This window comes from Elephas maximus, chromosome 21, assembly GCF_024166365.1.
Source record: "Elephas maximus indicus isolate mEleMax1 chromosome 21, mEleMax1 primary haplotype, whole genome shotgun sequence".
In the NCBI taxonomy this organism is placed as follows: Eukaryota; Metazoa; Chordata; class Mammalia; order Proboscidea; family Elephantidae; genus Elephas; species Elephas maximus.
Window position 1 is genome coordinate 20,427,023 of NC_064839.1, and position 14,006 is coordinate 20,441,028.

General features: G+C 40.8%; 1 protein-coding gene across 5 annotated transcripts in view; it reads left to right on the plus strand.

The window, feature by feature from the left end:
• The window catches only part of FTO (FTO alpha-ketoglutarate dependent dioxygenase), a 412,384-nt gene that overhangs the window by 156,118 nt on the left and 242,260 nt on the right, over window positions 1-14,006 (plus strand). For all 5 annotated transcript variants that reach the window (XR_007514647.1, XR_007514648.1, XM_049864193.1 and 2 more), the window contains exon 5: window positions 13,510-13,589. Coding sequence is in view for 3 of the 5 variants with exons in the window: in XM_049864193.1 (XP_049720150.1) it covers window positions 13,510-13,589 (80 nt within the window). In the remaining 2 variants the exon portion in view is untranslated. The remainder of the gene's footprint in view (window positions 1-13,509; window positions 13,590-14,006) is intronic.

The following is a 14,006-nucleotide window of genomic DNA, read 5'->3' on the forward strand; positions in this document are numbered from 1 at the left end:
CCTGCATCAGATTAATTGCCCCTCAGTGGAGCACAAGCACTTAACAGATCTGTTCATTAAGATGGTTTCCCCTAATGATGTCAGTGGATCTTAGTATTGATAGCATAGGAATAAGGAATAATCGGGGTAAATGAGACTGGCATTTATGTATTTCCTAGGAATTGTTTTAATCCTTTATGGAAAACTGGCCTGTGAAAGGACAGCCCTCGCTCCCATTTTTTCTACTTGACTCTGATAGGCAAGATAGTCAGGATCAGCCAGAAATGCTTTAGGTGTGTCCTTAACTCAGGTGCCCTGAGAGGGCGAACTGGAAGAAAGAATGGTCATTCAGCTACTGTCAGGCCTTAAAGCCACACTTTTGAGCCCCAGTCTGCAGGGGCTGGACCTGCTTTGATCTTCTCTATATTAGCTACCTTGTTGTGTTTATATTTGCATTTAAAACTCTGCACATGTCAGGGATGTTTTTGTCCTCACCATTCATTGCATTTTATAATATTGTTTACAGAATGTCTTAATATGTTCTGATTTTATTCACCTGCCCATCATTTGCTCATATGAAAACCCTAAGTGTTGTTCTTGCTTCCTCTCTTTCATTCACTTCACTTATTCAGTCCAGTCGCAGGTCCTGCTGTCTCCCCTGCTGTCACTGTAGTCCCCGGTCACTGTCCACCCTTGCCTGGACTACTGCAGCTGCTTCCTGACTTCTTTCCTGCTTGAACGTTTGTTCCCCTTGGCACCTTCCTCTTTTCTCTACAGCTGCCAGAGTGGTCTGTTCAAAATCAGATCACATTATTTTTCTGCTTAAAATTTTCTAAAGGCCTCCTGTTGTATCTAGGATAAAGCCCAAACTTCTTACCGTCACCAATGAGACCTCCATAATCTGCCCAGCTTCCCCTTGTAGCACTCTCTCCACTGGGCTAACCATGCCGTAGTCACACTGCCTTCCTTCTCCTCAGATCCAGGAAGCTTCTTCCGCCTCAGTGCCTTGCCACAGGCTATTTCCTCTGCCCGCATTCCTGACATCCCGGATCTAGGCATAGCTGGCTTCTTCTATTTGTTCAGATCTCAGCTTATTTGCCTCAAGTGACGGTTCTATATAAAGTAGTGCCCTCTTCTCTTATACCCCCACTAATTTGTAAGCAGTGAAATTATCCTACTTTATTTTCTCCATAGCACTTCTCATCTGAATTTCTCATTTATTTGTTTATTGTATCTCTTCTCTCACAGAGGTTACCTGAGAGCAGGGGCTTTGTCTTGTTCTCTCTGCCTTAAGATGCCTGGCATCTAGTATCCGATCAGTAAATATATATTGGATCAAGGAATGCACTGACAGTTTCACTTTGCTATGAGAACACTTCTGAGAAAATAACTTTATTTAGTTATATAACTACGTATTATTGGTCTCAAGATGCTGTTAAAAGTTTTTCCAGAGAATTTTCAGTTGATAATTTTTTAATTGGCTTTTTTGAGGTATAATATGATAATTCACATATTTAAATGGTATAATTCACATTTATTCAAACTGTATAACTTGATTAGTTTTGAAAGAGATATACAGCCATGTAACCACCACTCCAGTAATGACGTGGAAAATGTCTGTCACCCCCAGAAAATTCCCTTGTGCCCCTTTGTAGTCAATCCCTTCCCCTGACCCTCAGCCCCTGCTATCACTGATCTGCCTTCTGCCACAATAGTATTGCCTTTTCTAGAATATCATTTCAATGGAATCTTTTAATATGTAGTCACAACATATTTTCTTCTAGAAGTTTCATGATTTTGGCTCTTATAATTAAATCTTTGATCAATTTTGAGTTAACAAGATAATTCTGGCCTTATAAAATAGAAGGGTTAGGTTGGAATTGGTATTATTTCTTCCTTGAGTGCTTGGTAAAATTCACCAGTGAAGCCATCTGGGACTTAAGATTTTTTTGTGGGAAAAATTTTTTTAAAATAAAAACTATTTTTTGTTGTGATGAAAAGATACACAACAAAACATACGCCAGTTCACCAATTTCTGTGTGTGTAATTCAGTGACATTGATTAGACTGTCCAAGTTACGCAACCATTCTTGCTATCCTTTTCCAAATTATCCCACCATTAACAAAAACTCAGTGTCCCCTAAGCAAAAACTCACTCTTTTTCCCTCCTTGCCACCCCTGATAACCACTAATAATCTTTGGTTTCTATATATTTGCTTATTTCAATACATGTAAAAAATAAATTTTGCCATTTTAACCATCTGAAGTGTACAAATGCATTAGTTACATTCACACTGTTGTGCAACCATCAACCCTATTTCAAAAATTCTTCATCCCATCCCTTTTGGAACAAAGTAAGATCAAATAATATTTGTCCTTTTGAGACTGACTGATTTCATTCAGCATGTTCTCAAAGTTTATCCATATTGTGGCATGCATCAAGACTTCATTTTTATGATTCAGTAATATTCTAGAACACTTAATTGTGCTCATGAGGAACCTGTATTTAGATCAAGAGGCAGTCGTTTGAACAAGGGGATCCTGCATGTTTTAAAGTCAGAAAATATGTGTGTCAGCATTGTATCCTGTCACCATACTTATTCAATCTGTATGCTGAGTAAATCATCCAAGAAACTGGATTATATGAAGAAGAGTGGGGCATCAGGATTGGAGGAAGGCTCATGAACAACCTGCAACGTGCAGATGACACAACCTTGCTTGCTGAAAGTAAAGAGGACTTGAAGCACTTACTGATGAAGATCAAAGACCATAGCCTTCAGTATGGATTACACCTCAACTTAAAGAACACAAAAATTCTCACAGTTGGACCAATAAGCAAATCATGATAGACAGAGAAAATATTAAAAAGTTTCATTTTACTTGGATCCACAGTCAATGCTCATAGAAGCAGCAGTCAGGAAATCAAAGGACACATTGCATTGGGCAAATTTGCTGCAAAAGATCTCTTTAAAGTGTTAAAAAGCAAAGATATCATTTTAAGGACTAAGGTGCACCTGACCCAAGCCTTGGTGTTTTCAATTGCCTCATATGCATGAGAAAGCCGGACAATGAATAAGGAAGACTGAAGAAGAATTGATGCCTTCGAATTATGGTGTTGGTGAAGAATACTGAATATACCAGAAGAACGAACAAACCTCTCTGGGAAGAAGTACAGCCAGAATGCTCATTAGAAGCGAGAATGGTGAGACTTCATCTCATAATTTGGACATGTTCTCGGGAGGGATCAGTCCCTGGAGAAGGACTTCATCTTGGTAGAGGGTCAGTAATAAAGAGGAAGACCCTCAATGAGATGGATTTACACAGTGGCTGCAACAGTGGACTCAGGCATAACAAGGTTTGTGAGGATGGCACAGGACTGGGCAGTGTTTCGTTCTTTTTTACATAGGGTTGCTATGAGTAGGAACAGATTGAACGGCACCTAACGACAGCAACAACAACAGCAATATTACACCGTATGTATATGCTACATTTTGTTTATCCATTCATCTGTTGGTGGACATTTCGTTTGTTTCCACATTTTGGTTATTGTAAAAAGTGCGGCAATGAACATTGGTGTAGGAGTTTCTGTTTTCATTTCCGCCTTCACTTCTGGGTATATACCTAGGATTGGGGTTGCTGGATCATATGGTAGTTCTATGTTCATTTTTTTAAGGAACTCCCGAACTATTTTGCCATTTTGCATTCCCACTGCAGTGGATGAGGGTTCTAGTTTCCCCACGTTTTGCCAATACTTGTTGTTTTCTGGGTTTTTTTTTTTTTTTTTGATCATTGCTGTTCTAATGGGTTGAGGTGGTATCTCATTGGGGTTTTGATTTGCATCTCCCTAATGATCAGAGATGTTGAGCGTCTTTTCGTGTGCTTTGAATATCCTTTTTGATGAATTCTCAGTTCAGATCCTTTGCCCATTTTTTTATGGGGTTGTCTTCTTTTTGTTAATTTGAAGGAGTTATTTTTTTAATTTTATTATGTATTTTGGATTAAGGTTTCAACCAAAAATTTCCTTCTGATCTGTAGGTTGTCTTTTCACCTTTTGATAAAGTCCTTTGATCAACAGTGTGGGAAGATTTTTAACTACAAATTTGGTTTATAGAATAGGATATAGAGCTCTTCAGATTATTTATTTATTTTAAGTGAAATTTGGTAGATTGTGTCTTTCAAGGCATTTGTCTATTTCATTTAAGTTGTTGAATTTATTATCATAAAATTGTTCATACTATTCCCTTATTGTCCTTTTTAATGTCTGTAGGAACTATAGCAATGATTTTTTCTTCATTCCTGAAATTGGTAATTTAGGTCTTCTCTCCTTTTCCCTGATCCATCAAGCTAGAAGTTTATCAGTTTTAATGATCTTCTCCAAAAACTAGCTTTGATTTAATTGATTTTCTCTGTTTTTTTTTCTTCCACCACTCATTTGTCAGTTTGTCGTACTGTGGTGCATTGCATAGTACTGTGATACTGGAAGCTATGACAGTGGTATTTCAAATGCCAGCAGGGTCACCCATGGTGGATAGGTTTCAGTGAAGCTTCCAGCCTAAGACATGCTAGGAAGAAGGACCTGGCGATCTATTTCTAAAAAAATTGGTCAGCGAAAACCTTATAAACAGCAACAGGACATTGTCTGATAATAGTGCTGAAAGATGAGCCCCTCAGGTTGGAAGGTACTTAAAATACGACTGGGGAAGAGTTGCCTCTTCAAAGTAGAGTTGGCCTTGATGATGTGGATGGAGTCAAGCTTTCAGAACCTTCATTTGCTGATGTGTCATGACCCAAAATGAGAAGAAATAGCTGCAAACATCCATTAATAAGTGAAATGTGGAATATACGAAGTAAGAAAATAGGAAAATTGGAAGTTGTGAAAAAGGAAATGGAATGCTTGAGGATCTGTGTCTTAGGTGTTCGTGAGCTGAAATGGACTGGTATTGATCATTTTGAGTCAGACAGTCATGTGCTCTACTATGCTGGGAATGACAAATTGAAGAGGAACAGCGTCACATTCATCGTCAAAAAGAACACTTCAGGATCTGTCATGAAGTACAGTGTTGTCACTGATAGGAAAATATCCATATACCTACAAGGAAGACCAGTTAATATTTGACTTTTATTCAAATTTACTTACTAACCACTAATAACAAAGATGAAGATATTGAAGATTTTACCAACTTCTACAGTCTGAAATTGATCAAATGTGATCAAGATGCATTGATAATTAATGGTGATTGGAATGCAAATGTTGGAAACAAAGAAGAAGGATCAATAGTTGGAAAATATGGCCGTAGTGATAAAAACAACACTGAACTGTGTGGATCATAACAAATTATGGATAAAATTGTGAAGAATGGGAATTACAGAACTCATAATTGTGCTTATGCAGAACCCGTATTTAGACCAAGAGGCAGTCATTCGAAAAGAACAAGAGGATACTGCGTGGTTTAAATCAGGAAAGGTGTGCATCAGAATTGTATGCTCTTACCGTATTTATTCGGAGACCCTGGTGGTATAGTGGTTAAGTGCTATGTCTGCTAACCAAAAGGCTGGCAGTTCAGATCCGCCAGGCGCTCCTTGGAAATTCCACAGGGCAGTTCTACTCTGTCCTATAGGGTCGCTATCAGTCGGAATTGACTTGACGGCACTGGGTTTTGGGTTGGACCATACTTGTTCAATATGTATGCCTAACAAATAATCTCAGAGCCTAGACTATGTGAAGAAGAACGCAACATCAGGATTGGAGGAAGACTTGTTAACAACCTGTGATATGCAGATGTCACAACCTTGCTTGCTGAAAGGAAATAGGACTTGAAGCGTTACTGGTTATCTTGGTCACCTAGTGCTGCTATAACATAAGTACCACAAGTGGATGGCTTCAACAAAGAGAAGTTTATTCTTTCTCAATCTAGTAGGCCACAAGTCCAAATTCAGGGCATCAGCTCCAGGGGAAGGCCTTCTTCATCTGTCGGCTCTGGGGAAAGGTCCTTGTCATCAGTCTTCCCTTGGCCTGGGAGCATCTTAGCACAGGAACCTCTGGTCGAAAGGATGCACTCTGCTCTTAGCACTGCTTTCTTGGTGGTATGAGGTCCCTCTGTCTCTTTGCTCACCACTCTCTCCCATATCTCAAAAGAGATTGGCCCAAGACACTATCCAGTCCTAAAGATCTCGTCAATATAACTGCTGCCAGTCCATTCCATTACATCATAGTGGCAGGACTTACAACACATAGCGAAATCACATCAGGTGACAGAATGGTAGACAATCACACAACACTGGGAGTCATGATCCAGCCAAGCCAACAGACACCCTTGGGGGACACAATTCAATCCATGACATTCCAACTTTTGGCCCCCAAAAATTCGTGTCCTTGCCGCATGTAAAACATATTCACCCCATCATATCAAAGCAAAAGTCTTAAATCAACTCCAAGTCCAAAATCCAAAAATTCCTCTTCATCTATGAAATCTAGAGTACAGGTTATCTTCTTCCAAGGTACAATGGTGCAGCAGCCACAAGTTAAATATTCCCATTACAAATAGGAGAAATTGAAGGGAAAGAAGGCATAACAGGCACCAAGCAAGTTGGCAGAACACATTACATTAGCCCTTAAGGTTTGAAAATAATCCTCTGTTCTCAGAGACCAGTTATAAAATAGCCCTGCCCTCCAGGCTTTAGGTATTGGCCACACTCTCTGGATTCTGAGTGGAGGCCCCTTGGCCCTGGGCTTCAGCTCCACCTTGCAGGCTCACTGGGACAGTAACTCTGCTCCCTTGGTTTTAGGCGCACCATTGTCTCAGTCCATCTGAAGGCAACTCCACCCTTAGAAACACCATAGGCCATGGCTGCACCCTTTGAAACTGCAGAGGTCAAGGCCATACCTTTTGAGACTGAGGCACCTTGGCTTCCCGTGTCTTTTGTCCCTTCAGATTCTGCTTCTTGGTTCCTCATGCCTGCATCTGCCTTGCTGGGGTAAGTGTTTGAAAGCTCTGTAGCTCCACCGATAAGTGCCTGAAGGCACCCCACTCTACCAGTAAACCTTGGCTGAAAGGCACTTAGTTCTCTTGCTCCGTGGGTCAGCAAGCCTAGCTCTACTGATCAGTGCCCAGAGGCACCCCACTTCACCAGGAAGCCTCCTGTGCACAGGCACTCAGATCTCTTGCTTCATGGGCCAGTGCAGTGCCATGCTAGACTCCTGGTTCTACTGCTGCCGATTCTCTGCTGCTGCTGGCCCCCTGCTGCTGTTTCTCACCATCTGTGCCCTCTCAGATGTTAATTATTCTCCTCACTTCCTTCTGAGTCTGTGATCCATTCAAAGTTTCAAAACCACTTCCATATTTTAGGTATCTGTTAGAGCAGCACCCCACTCTGTGTACCAAATATCTTAAACTGGGTTCTCTAGAGAAGCAAAATCAGTAAAGCATATAAATATATACACAGAGAGAGATTTATATCAAGGAAATGGCACACGTGATTGTAGAGGCTGGACCGTCCCAAGTCCTTGGATCAGGATAGAGGCTTCTCTCGATTCACGTAGCCGTAGGGGCTGGCGAACCTAAGATCAGCAGGCCGAAAAGCAGGGCTCTTGCTCATGGGCTGCGAAGACCGATGAATCCCAAGATTGGCAGGAAGATCACAAGGCTTCTCCTGATTCACTTAGCTGCAGGGGATGGCGAATCCAAGATTGGCAGGGTGGAGGCCAGGGCTCCCGCTTACAGGCTGTGAAGATCGACAAATCCCAAGATCAGCAGATAAGCTGATAGCTCAAGTCCCCAAACCTGGAGGTCAGATGAACAGGAGGCAGCTGCTAGCCGCAAGATACAGAGCGAGCAAAAAGCCTGAACATCTGCTTATATTCAGGTGCAGGCCACACCCCCAAGGAAATTCCCCTTCAGCTGATTGGCTATTCACAGCAGATTGCATCATGGGAGTGGTCACATATAAACACTGAGAATCATGGCCTAGCCAAGTTGGCACACAAACTTAACCATTACACTGGTGAAGATCAAAGACTACAGCCTTCAGTATGGATTACACCTCAACATAAAGAAAACAAAAATCCTCACAGCTGGACCAATAAGCAACATCACGATAAATGGAGAAAAGTTTGAAGTTGTCGTGGATTTCATTTTACTTGCATCCACAATCAACACCCATGGAAGCAACAGTCAAGAAATCAAAGGATGCATTGTGTTAGTCAAATCTGCTGCAAAAGACCTCTTTAAAATGTTCAAAAGCATAGATGTCACCTTGAGGACTAAGGTGTGCCTGTTGCCAGCCATAGTATTTTCAGTTTCCTCATATTCATATGAAAGGTGGACAGTGAATAAGGAAGACTAAAGAAGAATTGATGCCTTTGAATTATGGTGTTGGCAAGGCATACTGAATGTACCATGAACTGCCGGAAGAATGAACAAGTTTGTCTTGGAAGAAGTACAGCCAGAAGGCTCCTTCAACGTGAGGAAAGTGAAATTTTGTTTCACGTACTTTGGATGTGTCCTCCTCGACAAGGACATCATACTTGGTAAAGTAGAGTGGCAGCAGAGGAAGACCCTCAATGAGATGGACTGACGCAGTGGCTGCAACAGTGGACTCAGTCATTGGAACAATTGTGAGCATGGCACAGGACCAGGCAGTGTTTCCTTTTGTTGTGCATGGGGTTGCTGTGAGTTGTAACCGACTCGAAGATACCTAACGACAACATGTTATTTAGTTTTTGTTTGCTTTTTGTTTCTGCTCTTAATTATTTATTTCCTTCGGGTTAGATTTATCCTTTTGTTTCTAGTTTTTTAAACTAGAAGGCTAGATCATCTTGCTGTTTATTTTTTTTTGTTGTCACATATCCTTATTTTCCCTTTTGATTCTTTTGGGTTAATTAAAATTTTTTTTGTTCCACTTTATTTCCACTTTTGGTTTATTACTATACCTCTTTAATTTTTTTGTTGTGTTTTTCTTAGGGTGTGGTTTCTCAACCTTGGCACTGTTGACATTTGGGATGGATAGTTCTTTGTCGTGGAGGCAGTCCTGTGCAGTATAGGATGTTTAGATCTCTAACGTGTACCCACTACATGCCAATAGCATCCCCTCTCCCCTGTTGTCACAACCAGAAATGTGTCCAGACATTGCCAGATAGCCCCTGGAGGGAGGGAACAAAATTACCCCAGATTGAGAATTATTGCTCTGGGTTTGCAAAATACATCTTTAATTTACCGAAGCATAACTCCAAATATTTTTATCCCACCTTTCATATAGTGTTAAGAATCATAGCATACGTTTATTTGTTTCCTTCCCTCCTTTGTTCTGTTTTCATACATTTACTTCTATGTGCATTATGAACCTTTCAGTATTTTGTTATTTTTGCTTTAAGACGGTTACAATCAAGTCGATTCCTACTCATAGAATGTGGTCATCTCTGTTTTCACCTTATGCTGATTTTTGCGTAAAGATCTGGTCTTTGGAACCTAACCGTGTCAGTATGTGAGGAGTGGCTGTATATAAAATCATACATGATTTTCTCTCCTCTCTTACTTTTTGATTGGATGCTGGGCATTGAAAATTCTACTTGGGCTCCTGATGATGTTGTATTCTTTTAAATAATGTTGACCTTTGCTCTAAAGAGTCATTATTTGGAATAGTTTGTAAACTTTTGAGGCTTGCTTTGTTACTTCCACACTTTGTTAGGTGGGTCTAGAACACCTTTAGTCTAGGACCAATGGCCTACTCCTAAGGTGATTTCTTTTCTGAGGTCTCTACCCAATAGCTTAAGTCTTTTCATTCTTTTTTCTGGGGACACAAAGTATTCCTGGCCCTGTGTGAGGTCTGAAATTAGTTCAGTCTACTGTTTTCTGTTGTTTTTTTTTCCTGGCCTTGGGTAGTTTTCTTTCACTTATGCACAGATCAGTAATCAGTTACAGACTTGAAGGAACCTTTTGCCAATCTCTGCTTGCTTCTCTCTATGTGGATTCTCTATATCAGTATTCTGCCTTGCAAATCCTAGTTACCTTAAAAACACAAACCAAACTGAGTTGATTCTGATTCATAGCGGCCCTATAGGACAAGGTAGAACTGCCCCATACGGTTTTCCAAGGAACACCTAGTGGATTCAAATTGTGCACCTTTTGGTTAGCAGCTATAGCAATTAACCACTACACCACCAGGGCTTCCCTAGTTGCCTTGGCCTCCCTGAAATCTGATCACTCTGTCTTCCCAGCTCAGCAAGAATGAAAATGGAGAACTCTGGATTCTGTTTGACTTTCCCCTCGCTACTCTGTGGCTTTGAATCTGTTTCCAGGCAGTATGCTAGGTGCAGGGCTCTCCTGTTGTGTTTCTCTCATCTATGGGATCATTTCTTCCTCCATTCTCCAGTGTCAGAAACCTTTGTTTCATATTTTTTGTCTGTTTTTATAGTGTTTAAGGCAGGAGGGTAAATCTGGTCACTGTTACTCATAATGTCCAGAAGTGAAAGTCCTTCATTTTGCATTTCCTCTTCTACGTTTAGTGGTGGTATTGTATGTTGGTTTGCTGACACATGAGGAGTGTGGTGTTCTTGGCCTCATAGTTTAAGTCCTTGTTTCTTGGTATCTTGTTAAGCAGCCTGTAACTAACATAGGAAATCACGCGTTGCTGGGAAACAGTACTGTTCAACTCTCTTCTTTATTATAGGGGAAATGATGTCCTAAGCAGAGATAATACAGATTTTTCCTGACATGTGGCATCATTTCTTAGAATACACTACAACTTGGCTATTGATTTATTCTCATGGTGTGTGTGGCTTTTGGAGTATACTTCAGCTGATAAGGTTACCATTTCCTCCATTCTTGGGTCGTGAATCCATAGGTTTTTATAAAATGGCATGGGGGTGGCATCCCACCTCCTCTAACTTCACAAGGGTGAAGGAGAATTAAGATCAACAACTCAAGGCTGATTCCTGTGAGGCAGAGGTCAGACATGCCTCCTTTCTCCACCATCTTTACCAATTCTGACACCATCTGTCGCTCCCATGGCATTCTGTACTTCTCTGCCGGGTTTGATAATTCATTGTAGTGACCCCCCCCCCCCCCCCCAGAAATCACAGACAATGTTCATAATTATGGGGTTCCTTAGGGAAGTAACAGGTTACAATTAAGATTCAGGAATACTCAGGATACAGTTCTTCCATTCAGGACAGCCTCTTTTCAGCTGACCCCTTGGCCTCTGGCTGCTTGGGCAAGCATTAGAAAACTCTTTCAACTCTGCTGATAAGTGACCAAAGGCACCCTACTCTGCCAGTATGCCTTGGCCTGAAGGCTGTCAGCTCTGGCTCCATGGGGAAGCACATGCAGCTTCACCAAGTGCCCAGAGGCACCCTGTTTCTCCAGCAAGGCTCCTGTCCAAAGGTGCTCTGCTTTTTCACACTGTGAGCCGGGAAGCCCACTGTACTGGCTCCTGCTGGTTTCTCCACCTGTTGTTTCTGTGCCACTGCTTCTTGTCATCTTCACTATTACAGCTCTCTCTCTCTCTGTCCCCTGGTTCCGGGAGCTTCTCAACGCAGGGGTCCTGGGTCCAAAGGACATGTTCCCCTCTTGGCCATTCTTCCTTGGTGGTGGTGAGATCCTCTCCTTTCCATCTCTGGGATGGCTCATTTTAAGCCTAAAAAAAAAAAAAAAGCCTAATAGGATGGCGAAAATGACCAGTCCCCTCTTTAGTGTTCCATATACCTTTTTAGCATGGTCTCACCCAGTCATTTGGTGGAAGTTATAAAACCATGACGAGAAAGGCCACACAAAAACGATCCATCGCACTGCAGGTTTGGATTCTGTTCTGAGACCCAAAGCCTTGTGACGTGCTGAGCTGGTTGGTTTGTTGCCTGGAAAATTGTAGGGCAAAACCAATATTTGGATTGGGAAGAGAAAAACAGGCTCTCAAATGAAAGTTTTCACCTTCAAATAATATAAAGAATCCTGGATTATTCTAAAGACATAGATAGGAGTAGATATACCATGAGAAAGAGAAAGACGGTCAGTCTACAAATAGTAAACTTTGTGTTGGGTGACTATCGAAAGACCACTTTAGTAGAGTAAACATATATCCAGCTTGCCAAAAGGCAGTCCTAGTTTATTCCTGTTGTCTTGGAATAATGATTAATAGCATCCCCGTTCACTTTTGAAAGTGTACTAGTTTTACTTTTGTTCACCGAGGGACTTTATCAACAAAGTGGAGAGACAACCTACAGATTGAGGCAAAAATTTTTGGGAACCATATGTCTGATAAGGGTTTAATATCCAGAATATGTAAAGAGCTCTGACAACAACAAAAAGATAAAATCCAATTGAAAAATAGACAAGGGACTTGAATAGAAATTTCACCAAAGAGGATATTCAAACAGTCAACAAACATACAAGAAAGGGCTCAACATCTTTAATCATTACCCTTTGCTGTCTAGTTGATTCCAACTCATAGTGACCCTATAGGGCAAAATAGAACTGTCCCATAGGGTTTCCAAGGAGCAGCTAGTGGTTTCGAACTGCTGACCTTTTGGTTAGTAGCCAAGCTCCTAACCATTGTGCCACCAGGGATCCTCTGTAATCATTAGGGAGATGCAAATCAAAACTACAGTGAGATACCACCTCACCCCCGCTAGAATGGCTATGGTTAAAAAAAAAAAAGAAAAAGAACAGGCATTGGCAAGGATGTAGAGAAACTGGAACCCTCATCTATTGCTGGTGGAAGTGCAAAATGGTACAGCCACTGTGGAAAACAGTTTGGGAGTTCCTCAAAAAGTTAAACATAGAACTACCATATGGCCCTGCAATCCCAATCCTAGGTATATACCCAGGTGAATTGAAAGCAGGAACACAAACAGAAGCCTGTACTCCAATATTTATTGGAGCACTTTTCATAATAGGCCAAGGTGGGAACAACCAAAATGTCCATCAACAGATGAGTGGATAAACAAAATGTAATATATACACACAATGGAATATTACTCAGTCATAAAGAGAAATGAAGTCTGGGTGGGTGCTACACGTGAATAAGCCTTGAAAACATTATGCTGAGTGAGGTAAATCAGTAACAAAAGGACAAAGACTGTATGTTGCTGCTTATACGAAGTAGTGAAATGTGTAGAGACCAAAGCTTTTTAGTGGCTACCAGGGGTGACAGGGAGGGAAGAGGGGGAGTCACTGCTTAGAGGACATTCAGTTTCTGTTCATGGTGGTGGAATCATTTGAAAAATGGATAGTGGTAATAATTGCACAATATGATGAACATAATATCGTGGAATTATGCATGTAAAAATTGTTGAATTGGTAAGTGTTTTGTTGTATATATATTTTTTACCACAATAAAAAAGGAAACAAAAAGTGTTTTAGTTTGTGTAATGATATATATAGTCATCTTACTTGTAAGGAATATTTTAAAGAATACCAGGTAAATGTTAATTCTTTGGTTGTTGTTGTTCCTCTTGATGGATATGTGTTTTAGTTAAACAGTTATAGTGACTAATAAATGTGTTTTTCTTTGTTTTTAAAGTTTGCCATTTTTCCTACAGATGATCTCAATGCCACCCACCAGCATTGTGTTTTGGCTGGTTCACAGCCTCGGTTCAGTTCGACCCACCGAGTGGCAGAGGTAAGTGTAAATAAAAATGTGATGCAGATCTAATTGAATGTGACAGAAGTGGTTGAATGAGCAATTTATCATGGAGCTTTAGAAGGGTATTTGATAGGAAAATTGCTTCCATCTAACTTGACTTTAGCCTTTATTTACTTGCTTTTTTAAAAAATCATTGGGTTGTGTTGGCTACAGTTAAAAAATATGTATAGCATTTGGATTAAGAATATTCTGCTTATTTGGTTTTTGGGTGGGTAAATACCATTGGCAGGTGTGGCTAATTAGAGGTTTTCTAAGGGGGGGTTGTATCTGTCAAGGTCAAGGACAGGAGATGGCCAAAAGGAAATGGATTGAGTCATGTGCTTGTGCATGTTTCAGTTGTGTCTGGGCTCAGATGGCTGAGAATTTACATTTCCCTTAACTTTTTGGTCAGGT